Source organism: Plectropomus leopardus, chromosome 20, assembly GCF_008729295.1.
Source record: "Plectropomus leopardus isolate mb chromosome 20, YSFRI_Pleo_2.0, whole genome shotgun sequence".
Lineage (NCBI taxonomy): Eukaryota > Metazoa > Chordata > Actinopteri > Perciformes > Serranidae > Plectropomus > Plectropomus leopardus.
This window is the reverse complement of record NC_056482.1, coordinates 13734521-13748784: the sequence shown is the minus strand read 5'-3', so window position 1 is coordinate 13748784 and position 14264 is coordinate 13734521. Positions and strand designations below refer to the sequence as shown.

General features: G+C 42.7%; 1 protein-coding gene across 1 annotated transcript; it reads right to left on the bottom strand.

Annotated features, from left to right (window-relative positions):
* Positions 1-22: 22 nt before the first annotated feature.
* Positions 23-13579, bottom strand: LOC121959587 (uncharacterized protein KIAA2026). Its single transcript, XM_042508983.1, has 10 exons — positions 13119-13579; positions 11866-12598; positions 10659-10859; positions 8955-10579; positions 8391-8452; positions 7842-7931; positions 7603-7718; positions 7169-7383; positions 4360-6393; positions 23-2787 (listed from the first exon to the last, which is right to left on the bottom strand). Exons 2-10 carry the CDS (start codon positions 12585-12587, stop codon positions 788-790), a joined length of 7065 nt encoding a protein of 2354 aa, XP_042364917.1. The 5' UTR covers positions 12588-12598; positions 13119-13579; the 3' UTR covers positions 23-787.
* Positions 13580-14264: the final 685 nt, after the last annotated feature.

Below are 14264 nucleotides of genomic sequence, written 5' to 3'. Positions count from 1 at the left end.
TAAGGAAGCAGCTCAGACACACTTGATGGGGACAGTCGCATTGTTTATTCCCATGCAGTAACGTCCACACTTGTTCAATGAAAATGTACCTAGTAAATATTCTTGAAAAATCTATATGGTAAAAATAAATAAATGTGACTTCAAAACATTTTATATGGGCTCAAACATGTAGTACAAATTCATCTATTAGTTTATTTATATTTCTAAAAAGTAAAATGTAGTTTCCAAACAGTTACTAGTTGAAAAAAGGACAATGTGACAGAATCTGGATAAACAGTTGTATTGTTGAAACTGACAAAGTAGAACAAGTTGTACCAATGAAAGGTATGCCAATTATTACTCACTGAAGCAGTATCTAATGGCATTGAAAAGTATTACAAAAGCTTGAGTTGAAATTCATTTTATCTACCCTTCCATTCTACTGCTTTGTTATAACAGTTGATATTACTGGCCATGAAGTAAAAAATAAAATAGAATAAAGGAAAGTCAAGAGTCTATAACATTCATTTGAGGGCAACCTCACCAGTTTTCACTTGAGAAAACCATCACAGTATACATTTCCAGTATGTCTGATTGAGCATACAGTTTACCTATAAGATGATCTAATCAGATTTTATAACCTATTGTATCCTAAATGTAAGTTATGAGTTAAACTACAGCTGAAGAGCATTTTTTTTAACTAACCCCAGGATTACTACAAGCAATGTATATGAGACCTGGTGAAACTAAGCAGCTGAAAAGTGGTGTTTTAGTCCTCACATTGCTGGCACAGTTCTGGTTAACTGGTTCATTTTCTGTCCGTCTGTAAAGGCTGTAAAGAGGAATTATGTGTGTTAAGTGCTCCAGTGGAACTGTTAGGGGAAACCACCAGTGCATCTGATGGTTTGGGGCAGGCAGGCAGCTCAACTGGATTGACCTGGCACTGAACTGTGTTCAAAACAGCGCCATCTGGACTAATGAGTAGCTTGGGTGCTACATTGGTATGCGTACCTAAGGATAAGGTCTGCAGAGAGTGCTTTCCAAGTGCTTCATTGGTTAGAACGACAGGTGGGTGGATGGTGCTGTTCGTCTTCAGTGACGTGATTGGCTGAGCTGGAGTGATTATTACAGTGCTGCTGGCAGAAGGTGCCGTAACCACGGGTGCGGTTTCAAAGGTGTTGACAGTGCTTCCGATTGGTGGAACCGTAGCAATGGGCAGCGTCTGCATCCTTGACACTGCATTTACAATTGGTGGGACAGCCACTGTTGGCAATACCTGTGTCCGTGTGCCAGCAAGCAATGATTGCACGACTGCAGGCACTGTTTTTTTGACTGATGTGATGCCTAGTCCAGTATGCACTAAAGCATGTGATGGAGCAGTTGAGGGTGCTGCGATTCCAACTGCTGTCTGCTGGGGCTGTATGCCTGGGTTTGGGGTTGTCACTGACACCACCTGCTGGGCAGGAAGAGAAGAAGCTGGTGTGCCTGCTAACACAGGAGCTGCAGCTGAGGAGAGGGGTGCAGGAACTGGTGTGACAGGGCTTGGCAAGGCAACAGCTGATGGGCTGGGTAAGACAGACAGGGACGATAGAGGTGCTGACAATCTGGACAAAGGGGGTTCTACCTCATGCGAAAGGGTGGATGAACTTTCAGCTCGCGTTGGTGCACCAGCAGCTAACCTGATTGGAGTCAGTGTTGAGCCGAGTGTGCTAGTTACTACTGGAGAAACTGGGGATGGTACACTGCTGAATCTTGGCGGAGACTGAACCAGAGTAGGTGTACCTACAGGTGGCGATGCAAAATTACCAGCCTGCGCAACTGGCAACCTCGGCAGAGCAGACACTACATTTGTTTTACTGGGTAACCACGCTGAACCCATGCCAGGTGTGCCCGTTAGCCGGACTGGCATGACATTTGGAGTGGTTGCTAGCAATGATGGACCAACAGCAGGTGTGCATGCTACAAAAGGAGAACTAACGGCTGGCACACCAGGCAGCCTGGCTGGGGATTTGGGTAAGACTGGTGCTCTAGGGGCTACAGTGACATGACTTGCGCCTTGGGGAGGTACAGATGCTCCAGTGCTGGGAGCATTGGCAGTAGGCACTTGTTGTGGTGCAGGGCTAGAGATGATAAGGACATGGCTGCCTGGACCCAAACCCTGGGGAGGGACTACAAAACGCGCATTATTAAGAAGGATCTGTGTGCCAGCAGCAAGGGGCGTAGAGGTGTTGATGACTATCCTCTGCTGAATTGTGCCAGTAGCAGAGGTGCTGAATGGGGTATTGGTGTTTGTTGCGGAGGAGATGGGTGTTTTCTTGAGAGCAAGCTGAGAGGAGGATAAGAAGGAAGTGGCTTCCTCGCCAATGCCACTTTGGATATTTGAAGGCTGACGAACAAGAGTGGGTGTGGAGGGTTGAGCTGGGCTACTCTGCACAGTAGTAGTTACCTGAGCAGGAGAGCTGCTGGTCAGTATACTTGCAGGAATACCAACGTCCTTCTTGATCGTGTGTCCTGCCGGCAGAGTGGCAGCAGTAGACATGGATGTGGAAGAGCCTGGTTGGGAGATCATAGAGAAGGAAGGGATACCCTGGAGCTGACAGCTGGTGGTCAGAGGAGCGTGAGAGGCCAGCTGGGCAGAGCAGCTTGTGATGGTATTTGAACTTGTAACCGTGACAAGTCCAGTGGTGTTGGCTGGCGGATGGCCAGTATCTGGCACAGACACTGGTGTGCTCTTGGAAGGAGAACATGACAGGGCACCGATGGTCTGCCCAATGGTTGTTGTCTTCCCTGACAACTGGATTTGAACCCCTGGAGACACAAAAGAGATATTTTATTTAATAGCTCTGTTGATAATGGGCCTGTATTTAGCACTACCACTTTAAAACTATATTTTAAGTCCTCCACTTGAGTTGAGTCCTCCACTCAAAAATGTGTTTTTCTGATATTTATGTTCCCTAAAATGTGTGAACTTTACTAATACTGTCTTGCATCTGTGCAAAGTTTGTCACTACTAGAGAGGTGTTTTTAAAAAAGTGTGCAATGTCTGTGAACTTCCCTAAAATCTAAAGAGAGAGGGATAAGGTATGTCACATTCGAAAACCAATCACTGTCCAGTACAGTAAAAACACATATTAACAAGGGGAACAAACACTGACACAACACCAGCAAAGAAATGTGAAACCTCCAGCGCAGAGCAGACTAGTCAGTACATAGAGTGAAATTTTGAATCAATGTGTTTTGACACCAAACATGATAGCGTGTGCAGTTTTTGAATGAAAACTGGACCCTGGAGCTATTTTTCATTGTCTATCAAAACCCCATCATAGCAGATATAATTCACAGCCATTAATGCTGTGTCAGCCACTGCCATTTGGCATGCAAGCTAACAGACAACATGGTAAATTTAAAGATGCTACCTACAGTTAACATTCTGATACATCTGCTAGTCATGGATGCTGGTGCACAACAGACTCCTTATCTGAAACTGAGTCTTACTAAAACATGTATTGCTGAATGTCTCTAATATTTATTGTAATGCTACCCATCTTGATGCCCACTACTTTTTCACCAGTTTTCATGCAAACTGAGAAAGTGGAAAGTGGACAGGAAACCAACCACAAGCAGTCTGGTGGGTGGAGGCCAAATCCAGAATCTGTCAATGGCAGAGAAAAAGTAGGTTTTGGGTTTTTTTTTTTCTATTTTACTAATATTGTTATTCATGTGATCTGTTGCGAATTTAATTCACTGTATTTTAATTGTAATTGTGCTTTGGCAATGGATGTCAAATATCCTGTGAATAAAGCCGATTGAATAGAATGGAGTAGATCTGCTTCAGGCCCCTTTTTAAGAGCTTTTTTTTCCTCACCTACTATAAGGGAAATGATGTTGAACAAAATATTTGTATTAGCGCTCTCAAATGTATCCGGAGGGGGACTTTAAACAACTAAACACTGTAGCATCTAAATAACACCCCATATTCCTGTAACCACATTATAAACTCCTTATATACAAATTATTATCTGTCCTGCTGCTGCAAAATTTACGGACTGACTCAAACACAAAGTACAGCAGTCATTATAATACCTGTAAAAGAGACAGAATGCTTGAGAGTGTACATATGTTTAAGTATGTGGGTATTTGTGGATATTGGTGTATTGTATATTTTCTTTTTCTTTTAACCAAAACAATGAATAAAAAAACAAATGTAGGGCAAAGACATAAATGCATTTATCCTGTAAATTGTGCTACATCTGCATTACACAGGCATTATAATTGTACGTATTGTAAATATTTTTTTCTGTATTTTTGAATCTGTGGTTTTAAAAATACAAAATAAAAGTAAAAAGAACACAAGTAAAACATTTCATCAAACAAACCCACCTGAGGGCAGAGTGATGTTCTTGAGCTTGGACAAGGCTTCTGAGTTGACACCAGTTTGGCTTGGGGTTAATCCCATGTTTAGAGTATGATTTGTTAATGAAGTGGTCAGCAGCTGTCCACTCGTCCCCACTGATGCTGTCTGCTTTGGAATGCTTCCCACGGAGGTGGAGGATGTCGCTGTGGGCTGGCTTATGAACATGACTCTTGAACTAGGAAGTGATTTTGTGTAGGAGGGTGTACCTTTTGATAATGCTACATTTGAGGTGGAGGAAGAAGACGGAGCAACCAGGATGAATTTAGTAACTTGGGATCTCTCCTCTGTACTGGCCCGCTTCACACCAGTCTTGCTGATGAACTCTGCTTGTGTGAGAACTTGGGGAACACCAGAATTACTCAGTGACGGGACGACAACAGTATTTTTTACTAATGAAGCTGGGAAATGAGAACCAGCAGCAGGTGTCTGCGCTAGTTGGCCAAACTTTGTTGCAACTGGAGAGCAAGCTGAGGTGTTGGAGCCCTGACTTAAAGCAACAGTAGTGCATGCAGTCTGGCCTCCAAGGCCTGTAACTGGAATGTTACCAGTGACTGCAGTGAGCATGGGAGTTGTGACAGTGGAAGGGGACTTTAATACTGGAGAAAGCTGCTTTTGAGGTTGGGGCAATGAGACACTTGTCCCTGCTGGGGTGGTGCAAGTGGAGGTCTGAGAGGGAGCAGACGAAGAGAGAGTCTGTGATGTCTTGGACACGAGGAAGGCTTTAAACTGAGGTGAGATGGTGATGACTGGACTGGTGGGCAAAGAGCCAAGTGCATTGTGGTCTGAGGATGTCTGGACTTTGACGATGCCCGTATTGCCTCCTCTGGTTGTTACCAAAATAGACTGCGAGTCACGGATGCACACCGTCTTAAGCTCCTGTTTAGGGTCTGCAGATTTAGTAGGGTCAGTAGAAACTGCACTTGAAGAGGTTGTGATGGGTGAGGGGTTTGGTGTGACAGCTTGCAGTGTGGTAGCTTGAGGACTGCGGACTTGTGCCCCCTTAAACGCTGCTGTGTTTAGGACGCTCTGTTGAAGATGAGGGGAAACAGAAGGAGAGGGGGTCTTCACTGTCCTGGCATCTTTTAGTGGAGCCACTTGCTGAACGGGGATTCTGTTTTCAGGAATAGTGAACCCAGGCACATTGGTAGACATACATAAGGGACTGGCCTCTTTAGAAACTGGGACCTGAATGCCCTTGGGTTGTTGCTGAAAAGAAGACGACTTTTCTTCTGTTTTTTGAATGAGAAGGTTTGAAGGCAGAATCACCAGTTGCTGCATGATCTTTTCCCCGGTGTTCTGGTCCACGACAGGATGAACAGATATCTTAACTGGGCTGCTGCTGTCCTTCCTTACAAGGTGACCCAGCCGCTCAGGTACTTTGTACACCACTTGGACAGGACTTTTTGGTACAGTCTGGGTTGATTTTGCCTGTGGTGATTTAGGAAGAGCTGCCGTCACTGCAGCCATTCCTGGCTGTCTCAGTACTTCAGTCTGTTGTAGTCCTTGTGCCTGTGTTTGTTGCAGATTCTGCTGGGAATTGGATGGGGAACTTTGTGCTTTTGAAAGTTTTGTGGTAGTCACTGCAGAGGTAGGCAGGGAGACCCCTTTGCTCTGTCTATCTACGTTGTTGATCCCTGGAAAATCGGCAGGCCGTTTCATTAAGGTCACTTTGTTTCCCACACTCTTAGCCAGCAGGGTGGGGATGGGCGTGTAGCCCTTAGGTAGTCCAGTGGTGGGATGGAGGATGGGGGTTCTAGGTGATAGCGAAGCCTGAGCCGGTACCCTTGCTGCCCATGTTAAAGTTGAATCCCTGGATTGATTTGATGGTCTCAGTTCAGATCTAGACTGTAGCCCAGAGTCAGGGGCAGGAGTACTAGTGCTGCTCCCAGTCTGATTGGTGTGTTTCTCTGGGCTGGCCAGAGGGTGTTTAAGGTGGTTAGAAGGTACATAGGTCATCGTTCTCTCTCCAGCAGTCTCAGCCACAAATTCTCTGGTGCTCGCTGGGAACATAATAGAGTTGTCTATTAGGTTTAAAGTCATATAATTCCTCTACAACAATTAACCCTTTAAGACCTAGCTCGACATCAGTTTTCTTGTGCTGCATTCAGACACCTTTCACAAGATGTTTCAAAAACATGGGGGAAAAAGCTTGGCACAACATGGCAAGAAATGTCCCATAAATTTGAGGCATTATGTAAAAGGTGACGAAGAAAATGACCTGATAATTAGTTTTGAAAAAAGGAAGTTGTTAAAAAATATAATTCTATTATTATTATTATTTCATTATTATAATATTAAAGTTTAACTGTAGTTAAAAAAAAAAACTATGGAAAATGTCAAGAAAATTATGTTCATAATCAATATAATTATTTGTTTGAAATTATGTCACAGAAAAGAACATATATATATATACACTTTTTAATTTTCGGCACTCTCATTCGTGTCATTTTTGGTGTGTGTGTTTTACTTTTTTCCCCTTATTTTCTGGTAACTTTTTTGTAACTTTTTACTAGTCTCGTTATTTTTTGGGCGATGTGTTGTTAAGTTGCTCACTGCCTCCTTCCCATGTTTTTAAAACAAATCTAACCAATTAGCTCAGGCTTCAAAGAGTTAAATTAGATCAGAACTGTGTAAGGCCCTGTTCAGACAGAGCAAATTTTGATGCTTGTTACATTTCATAGACATCAGGGCCTAACTGCAGTAAAACTCTTCTTTTATAACTACATTAACACTAACCACAATTAAAAATGTTAGATTCTGTTTAAATGTGTTTACCTCCACTCCAAAGACCTCTGGGGACCATATGCTCCAAGTCCTCCTCTTCTGACCTTCTATAATGATCTGAAAGTGAACACACCTCCTTCCCCAAACTCCTTTCTTCATCATCATCATCGTCATCTGATGATGAGGAGGAAATACATTCTTCACGCACAAAGTTATTGTACTCTGGGTGCTTCTTGAAATCATCAAACTCCTTCTTCAAACGAAGCCTGATGTAGATGGAAGAAAAGAAATGAAGAGAATGTCTCCAGTTGAGTGATGATTATATGATAAAAAGAGCTATTTAATTGAAATTGTGGTCAATATACTTAGTGCTGCGCAGCTGAGCTCCAACTGCACAAGCCTAAGAATTATTATCAGGATAAACCTATAATAAAAATATTGAAAAGTCTTTATGCCGGTTTGATCTAATCATCATTTAATGTCACCTGTTCCTTTGGTAGGCCTTGATAAGTTTGGGTTCCCAGGGTGAAAGCTCATTCAGTAGTCTGATCAGAGTGCTGTGGAGGTCTTTCACGGCTTCTCTTCTGTAATACCACCGACCCTGCCAGTTCAAACATCAAAAGGAAATCTGAATCAAGTTACAAACATTAAAATGTGAAAAAAAAATGCGTGAGCCTGGACGGCTGTGAAGGTTGCGAGTAAATGATCTATGACTGGCACCTACCAATCTCTTTTTAGTGCTCTCCAGGTCATCCAGCTCATCTTCTGTCTTACTGATCAGCTCTCGCAGCTCCTCAAGGCTGGTGCATACCAACTACAGAAGAGAAATAACAAATTAAATAAGATAAGAAGTAAGACTTTTTTAATCCCACACAGGGAAAACTCACACATTACAGCAGCAGACACAGAAGCCGAGAAAAATGCAAAAAAAAAAAAAGTCTTTTGAGTGCAAAGGATAAAATATTGCAAAATACAAATTAGATAAAATAAAAGAATAAAAATAAAATAAAAGAATCTATATACGTTACATACACCTTTTAATTATACAGACACTGTGCGTTCACGATTGATAGTTGCACAGGATAACCAGGAATAAGAACATTTTAGTAAAGAAAGAGAGAAGCAAAAACAGAGGGTGATAGCAGAATAACAATTAAATTAAGGTTCTAATCTTTTTTTCTTCAAAAAAAAAAAAAAAACTCAATAAATTCATCACTAAAAATACACTGCTATTGAAATAAAAGTAAATATTTTTCAGCATCAGTGGGACTACCTTAAATGATGGCTCAACCGCAGGTTCATCTTTAATTTTCTTTGACGACTCAAGCTTTTTTACTGTCAACAAGATAACAGATACATTTGTTGAACTTACAAGTTATGACTGAAAAGCAAAAACTAAATATTAGAGCAAATTAAGAAAATGTCACGTATGGAATTGTGGCTATAAATGCACACTTACAAGTGAATGCAATACAATTGTACTACCCCCATGCATACATCACATGCACACATTATATGTCATAGTCCATAGAATGAGGTTTGTACTTGTACTTTATTTGTGGGATTATAATGTAGACTGGTCAATTATTATGACTGTTTTTCATTCCTTTATAATTTATTTCTTCTAATTAACGGGTTCGGAGTGGATGTCTATGTTGTTTACTTTTTATGTTTATGTACATTTGGAATATAATGTGTAGAAATGTTATATACAGCTGCGAAAGAAAGGGGAAATGTATCACTATATTGTCGTTGATGAAAACCAAATAAAAATTAATTTCTAAAAAAAGAAGAAAAGAAAATATTGGACTTACATCAAAATTGAGATTTTGCTCACCTGTTTTATGTTTTTTCTTCTTGTCTTTTCTTTTAATCGTTGTTGCAACCCGCCGCACTGCAGACTTGGCAGTCTCAGCTGGGGGAAGCCTCATCCCTTCCACGTGCTGCAGCTGCTTGTGCTCTCCTTTCACCCTCGGCAGCTGTTCCCTCCCTCGCTTTTTCTTCTGCCTTTTTTTTTTAGTCCAGATTTTGTCATTTGCCCTCTCTTCACTTGAGTTTTGAGAACTCTCGGAAGACAACTGTGCCGGCAGTCCTGATGTGCTACAGAAACAGTCGTGCTCTTCAGATGTAACATTAATAGATTTGCTTCTACAACAATCCAAACAGGAAGACCTTTGGTGTCCCTGGCTGGGACCTCCTCCTTCCATTTTGATTGGTTTGGTCGGAGAGGCCAGATTCACTGAACGAGCAGGTGACCTGCCTGTGTAGCTGTGCTCCCCTACACTCAGACAGGGCTCCTGTGTCTCTGCTTTAATGGTGCGCACTGAGCCCAATGAGAAGCCCTGCTCCTGTTTTAATGTGAATCGCTTGGACTGATGATCCAAGTCTACAGTCTCTTCTTTCAAATTCATTTCCACACCTCTTCCTACAGTGGGGCCAGTGTGTGAAAGGGATAAGGAGTGCGTTAGTATTTTTAAGTCCAATTTAGAGTCTTCACAGGAGTCATCATCAGAGCACCCTGATTTAGACCCCTCCTCCTCCTTCTTCAGTGACCACAATTTAAACCTTTTTTTATCCTCTTCTCCTTCCCCATTTTCCCCTTTGAAGAGTGTCTCTGCTCGCCCCTTTCTAAAATCATCACTCTCTCCCATGTCCACTGAGCCTCCATAAGAGCCCCTGTCACTTTTAACCTCCTCTTCTTTCATCACATCTGACTCTTCACCCTCTGTACCTGGCTCTATATCAACCCTTTTGACCCATACAGAAGGGAAAGGGAAAGCTGGGGGTGTGCTGGGACTCTGGCAGTAGATTCTTAGGTCTGCCCCACAGAAATGTGGGAAATGTATATAGGCATTCTCCTTGCTGTCATAACCCAAAATAGACTCCCTACATTCATGGATGGGCTGGGCCAGGAGAGCATCCTGCACATGTTTCTGCGTTTCATACACATGATCACACAGCCCCTTCAGAAGCCATACTCGCTGGTAGAAGGGCAGCAAGTGAAAGGGTTTCTCCTCCAAAGGGCTCACCTCCCCGAGAGCGCTGAAAAACTGTTTGCAGAGTCCAAGCTGCTCGGCCCGACCTGGCTGATCATGGGACGCACCAACAGCTCGATACCAGCCCATGACCCGCTGCCTGAGTTCTGATTCCCAGCGGCGGTAAGGCAGGGCAGGCCGGCGGTGCAGAGTGGCCCTCCGCTGAGATGGGGACAGTAGGGAAGACATGATTTTGGACAGGAGGAGGCTGCAGCGGGGCATTAGCAAACATCGCTCCAGATCAAAAAATACAATCTCTGGGAGGTTAAGAGCAGTCTGAGCAAGACAGAGGAAGTGCCCTATGGCAGGGAGTTCCCAAAGTGTGTCCACAGTGTGGGGGGAAGCCTGTGATAGCAAAGTCTGCTCCCATTCTTCTACCTCTTTGGCTGACATTTCCTCTGCCTCCTTTTTCTCAAGCTCACGTTGCCTAAAAAGTCAGAAAATGTGTGTAAATTGTTGGATGGTTTAGGGCAACAAATTTTAATCTCTCTCAAATATTGTCTTACCTCCTCTCCTCCTTGACCCTCTGTTGTTCTTCCAGCCGTAGAGCCTGAACCATGATAGACTCATGTCCACCGACAGTGATGGTAGCCAAGCTTCGAGGTGCCAGCCTCCTTCTTGTGGAGGTGCCACCTGGACCTCGTTCTTCCTCTGCGCCAAAACGCCCTTTTGAAGTCACTGCCAAGGTTGTCTTCTCTCGCAGGGTCCTAGTTTAACAGAAGAAAAAAAAAGGTTTCAATATAATTAATGTTGCTTAATGTAAGCTGTATGGATTCTTGAAAGCAAACAGTCCATAAATACCACTGATGTAACCCAACAGTAAAACATCTGTTTAAAATACATTGACGGTTAATTTTTGGAAATTTTTTTCAAAATTCTTTCAAATTTTTTTTTGATGATATGAGAATATTTTAGAACAAACAAATGCAGCAGAATAAGTGTAATAGCTGTATATGTCGACATAAATGTAGATTGCCTTCAAATATTCAGTCAGTCATCATTCAAAAATTCGCTATTCTTTTGACAGAAATTTCCATAAAAACCACTCTTGTCACCCAACAGTAAAAAATCTTTTTAAAATACGTTGGGTGTGTGAGTGTGTGGGGGGGGTGGGGTAGGGGGGGGGGGGGTGGGGGGGAGGGGAGGTCTCTCAATCCATTAGATTGTAAACAACAATGAATCATAGAGATTCAAATTCTGTATAAAATATTAATAATACAACAAAATAAAATCAATCAAAAATTACACTTATAAACCATTGCCAAACACAAAAACATTGTCTTCAATCTATAAATGATTCAACACAACTGAATTTGCTCCTGGCCGGAAGCAATTACACTTTCAGTCACGCCTCTTTTTGCCGTATGTAGCGGTATGTTGTTATGTCAACAAGATTAAATATTGTCATTGTGACAATATGAATTTTTCTTAGCAGATTAAAAATTATACTGGTAATATCATGGACAATATAATATGGCGCACCTCTATTATGCCATGGAGAAATAGTGGATGGCAATTAAGCAGTTCTACTACTATAGTTCAAAAACTGCATCTACTTCATGTTTGTGAGCTTACTTTGCCAGACAAACTTTTGTTTCCCAGCAACATTAACTTATGATGCACATGACATAAAAACACCCTTTGGGCCCTCTATTACTGCTGCTGTATAATGAGTTTCAACTACATTCAATAGTGTAATTACATTATATTTACCTGGATAGCAATGTAAGCTTCTGCTCCAGCATGATTTCCAGCTTTTGAGCCTGTTTGGAGATCCAGTGGTCCACCCCATGGTAGCGATAACAGTTCTCCAACATCAGCCTGAAGTCTGCAACAAACTCTGTGATGGTCTCATACTCTTGGTTGATAAACTTCTCCTCCATCCTCCGCAAGCACATTGACTGCCTGAGCTGTGCCTGACCCCGGCCCCTGACCCCTCCAATGCCATGCTGAGCCTCCTGGTGACCGATGGGGTTGAGGAACGGGCTGGTGATCCCTTTGTGCTTGTCCAAGAGAAAGCCAGTGAATATCCTATAAGCTTGCTGGACCTCATAGTTCATGTCCTCCTCGAAGCTATTGCTGTTGGTGGAAATGCAGACCTCAGGCAGAGAGAGGTCACTGTTTGAAAACTCTGACATGCCATCATTGCTCAGTGAAAGGTGGTCACCTTCAGCAGTAACATCCCCACTGTAGCCAGGACAGTGTAATGCTACCATAGTCTCAACTTCACAAGTGCCGTTGCTGAGCCCGTCCTCAGTTATGATCAGGCCAGTGTCCTCCGTTCTGTTGCTCACCCATTTGGATTGTGAGGACATGATGCCAGAGTTGGGCTTCCGGGGGGGCGAGTCTTGGTCAATCACATTCAAGTCTTGGTTGTGGAACAAGGGTTGGCTACAAGCTGCTGTGATTTGGTCAGTCACATCCACCTGATCCATGGTGCAGGCACCTGAAGTGGGTAACAGGTGTCACATATGGTGAACATTGATTTTGCAAAAAAAATAACAAAAAAAAAACAGCATAGTTTTGATGCAAGGGGAAACTAAACAACGACAAAAAGCATTGCTTATTTGGCATTTCTGATGCGAGATCCACAATGAATTAAGATGAGGTGTGCATACCTGACATACAACATCGCTAGGCTAAATTTGCTGACATTTCCTGCCATGGCAGGTGCTCATATTATTTCAGCCACATGATGCAACACTCGTATGATTATGTCAAGACAATTGAACTTACTTTATCTATCTGCCTAATCTTTGCAAACTTTTCCTTCCACTGGATCAATGGCTAGCTAGCCTGAATTTAGCTCCTAGCGAGCAAGCTAATGGTAGTTAAAACAACATTAAGTAAACAAACTTTGTTCTGTTTGCTCATAGAGTGATAAACAGTGCACTTTCTTATCACGTCCGGTCTCTTGTCACGTGTATAACAAGACCAAAACAAACTGACCAGCCTGAACAACATACCTCGACGTTTTCAGTGCGGCTCCAAACACGCACCAGGCAGGACAGCTTTTAGCAAGCTTAGCAGCCACGACAGCTTGCTAGCTAGGTTAGCTTGCTATTGTCTCCAATCTGGGGCCTACAATTGCTGCGTTCGCTGTCCATAATGAAAATACTGGAGTAATTAAATGTCCGGCAGATAAAAAGTTATGCAGACATCTCATGTCGTCAGCGCACGGAGTGATGTCAGTGACAGCAAGATGGCTAAAGGAGCATTAGCCGGAGTAACACTCGCTGATTGTCCGACAATGCACAACAGTTCATTATCACTAGCCATCCAGCTAACCAGCTAGGTTTGCAAGTTGACAGCCACTTTATGACAAGTAAAAAAAACCTAAATTCACTTTAAAGACTAATCCGCGCCTTGAGTCAGATATCCTCTGAATCCCGTAGACTTCATAAAAAGATAGTGACCGACCACTCTGTCTGGCTTGCTTTTAGACTACTGTGCCGTCCACTTCACTTCCACCCTGCGTGCGTCCGATGCAAATGTGCGCAGCCTGACGTAACTAGGCTGGTCGCGTGCAATATTAAATTGTTATTTTGGTTTTGGACCTGACGCACATGACACTCACTCACTTTACACTGTGTTAACAACGTTGGTGTGACTGTTTCACCCATTGTCTCTTAAAGATGAGTATCTCGAGACAGCTGTCACTTTGGGGGAAAATGACATCTTATCAACAAGGATATTGTGCGCGATAACAAATCAACAAAATAAAACTGCAAACTCTCATTCATAACTTGAGTGTCTCTTAATTAGTCTCAGAAATCACAGTGCGGTACACTTCAATGCACAGTGTAAAACTTCACAGTTCTTACTTTTAACCACTTGGTGGCGTTGGTCGCTAGTGTACAGCAGTCAGCTGAGTCTTGTGGACAGTATGAGCTTCATCTTTGCCCATTGCTCCGCCTCTCAGGTAACGCTTGGCAGCAAATTGTCCAAAATGCTCCACTACATGGTTATTCTGAATTATTTATTTATTTATTCAAGAGTTTTGAAAACAGTACACTCAGTTCCTAAAATCCTGGAGATGTTCTCAAATCCCAGAAATGTCCTAATATTCAAGAAATGTCCTACAATAAGAGTAATGTTCTGAAATCCCAAAC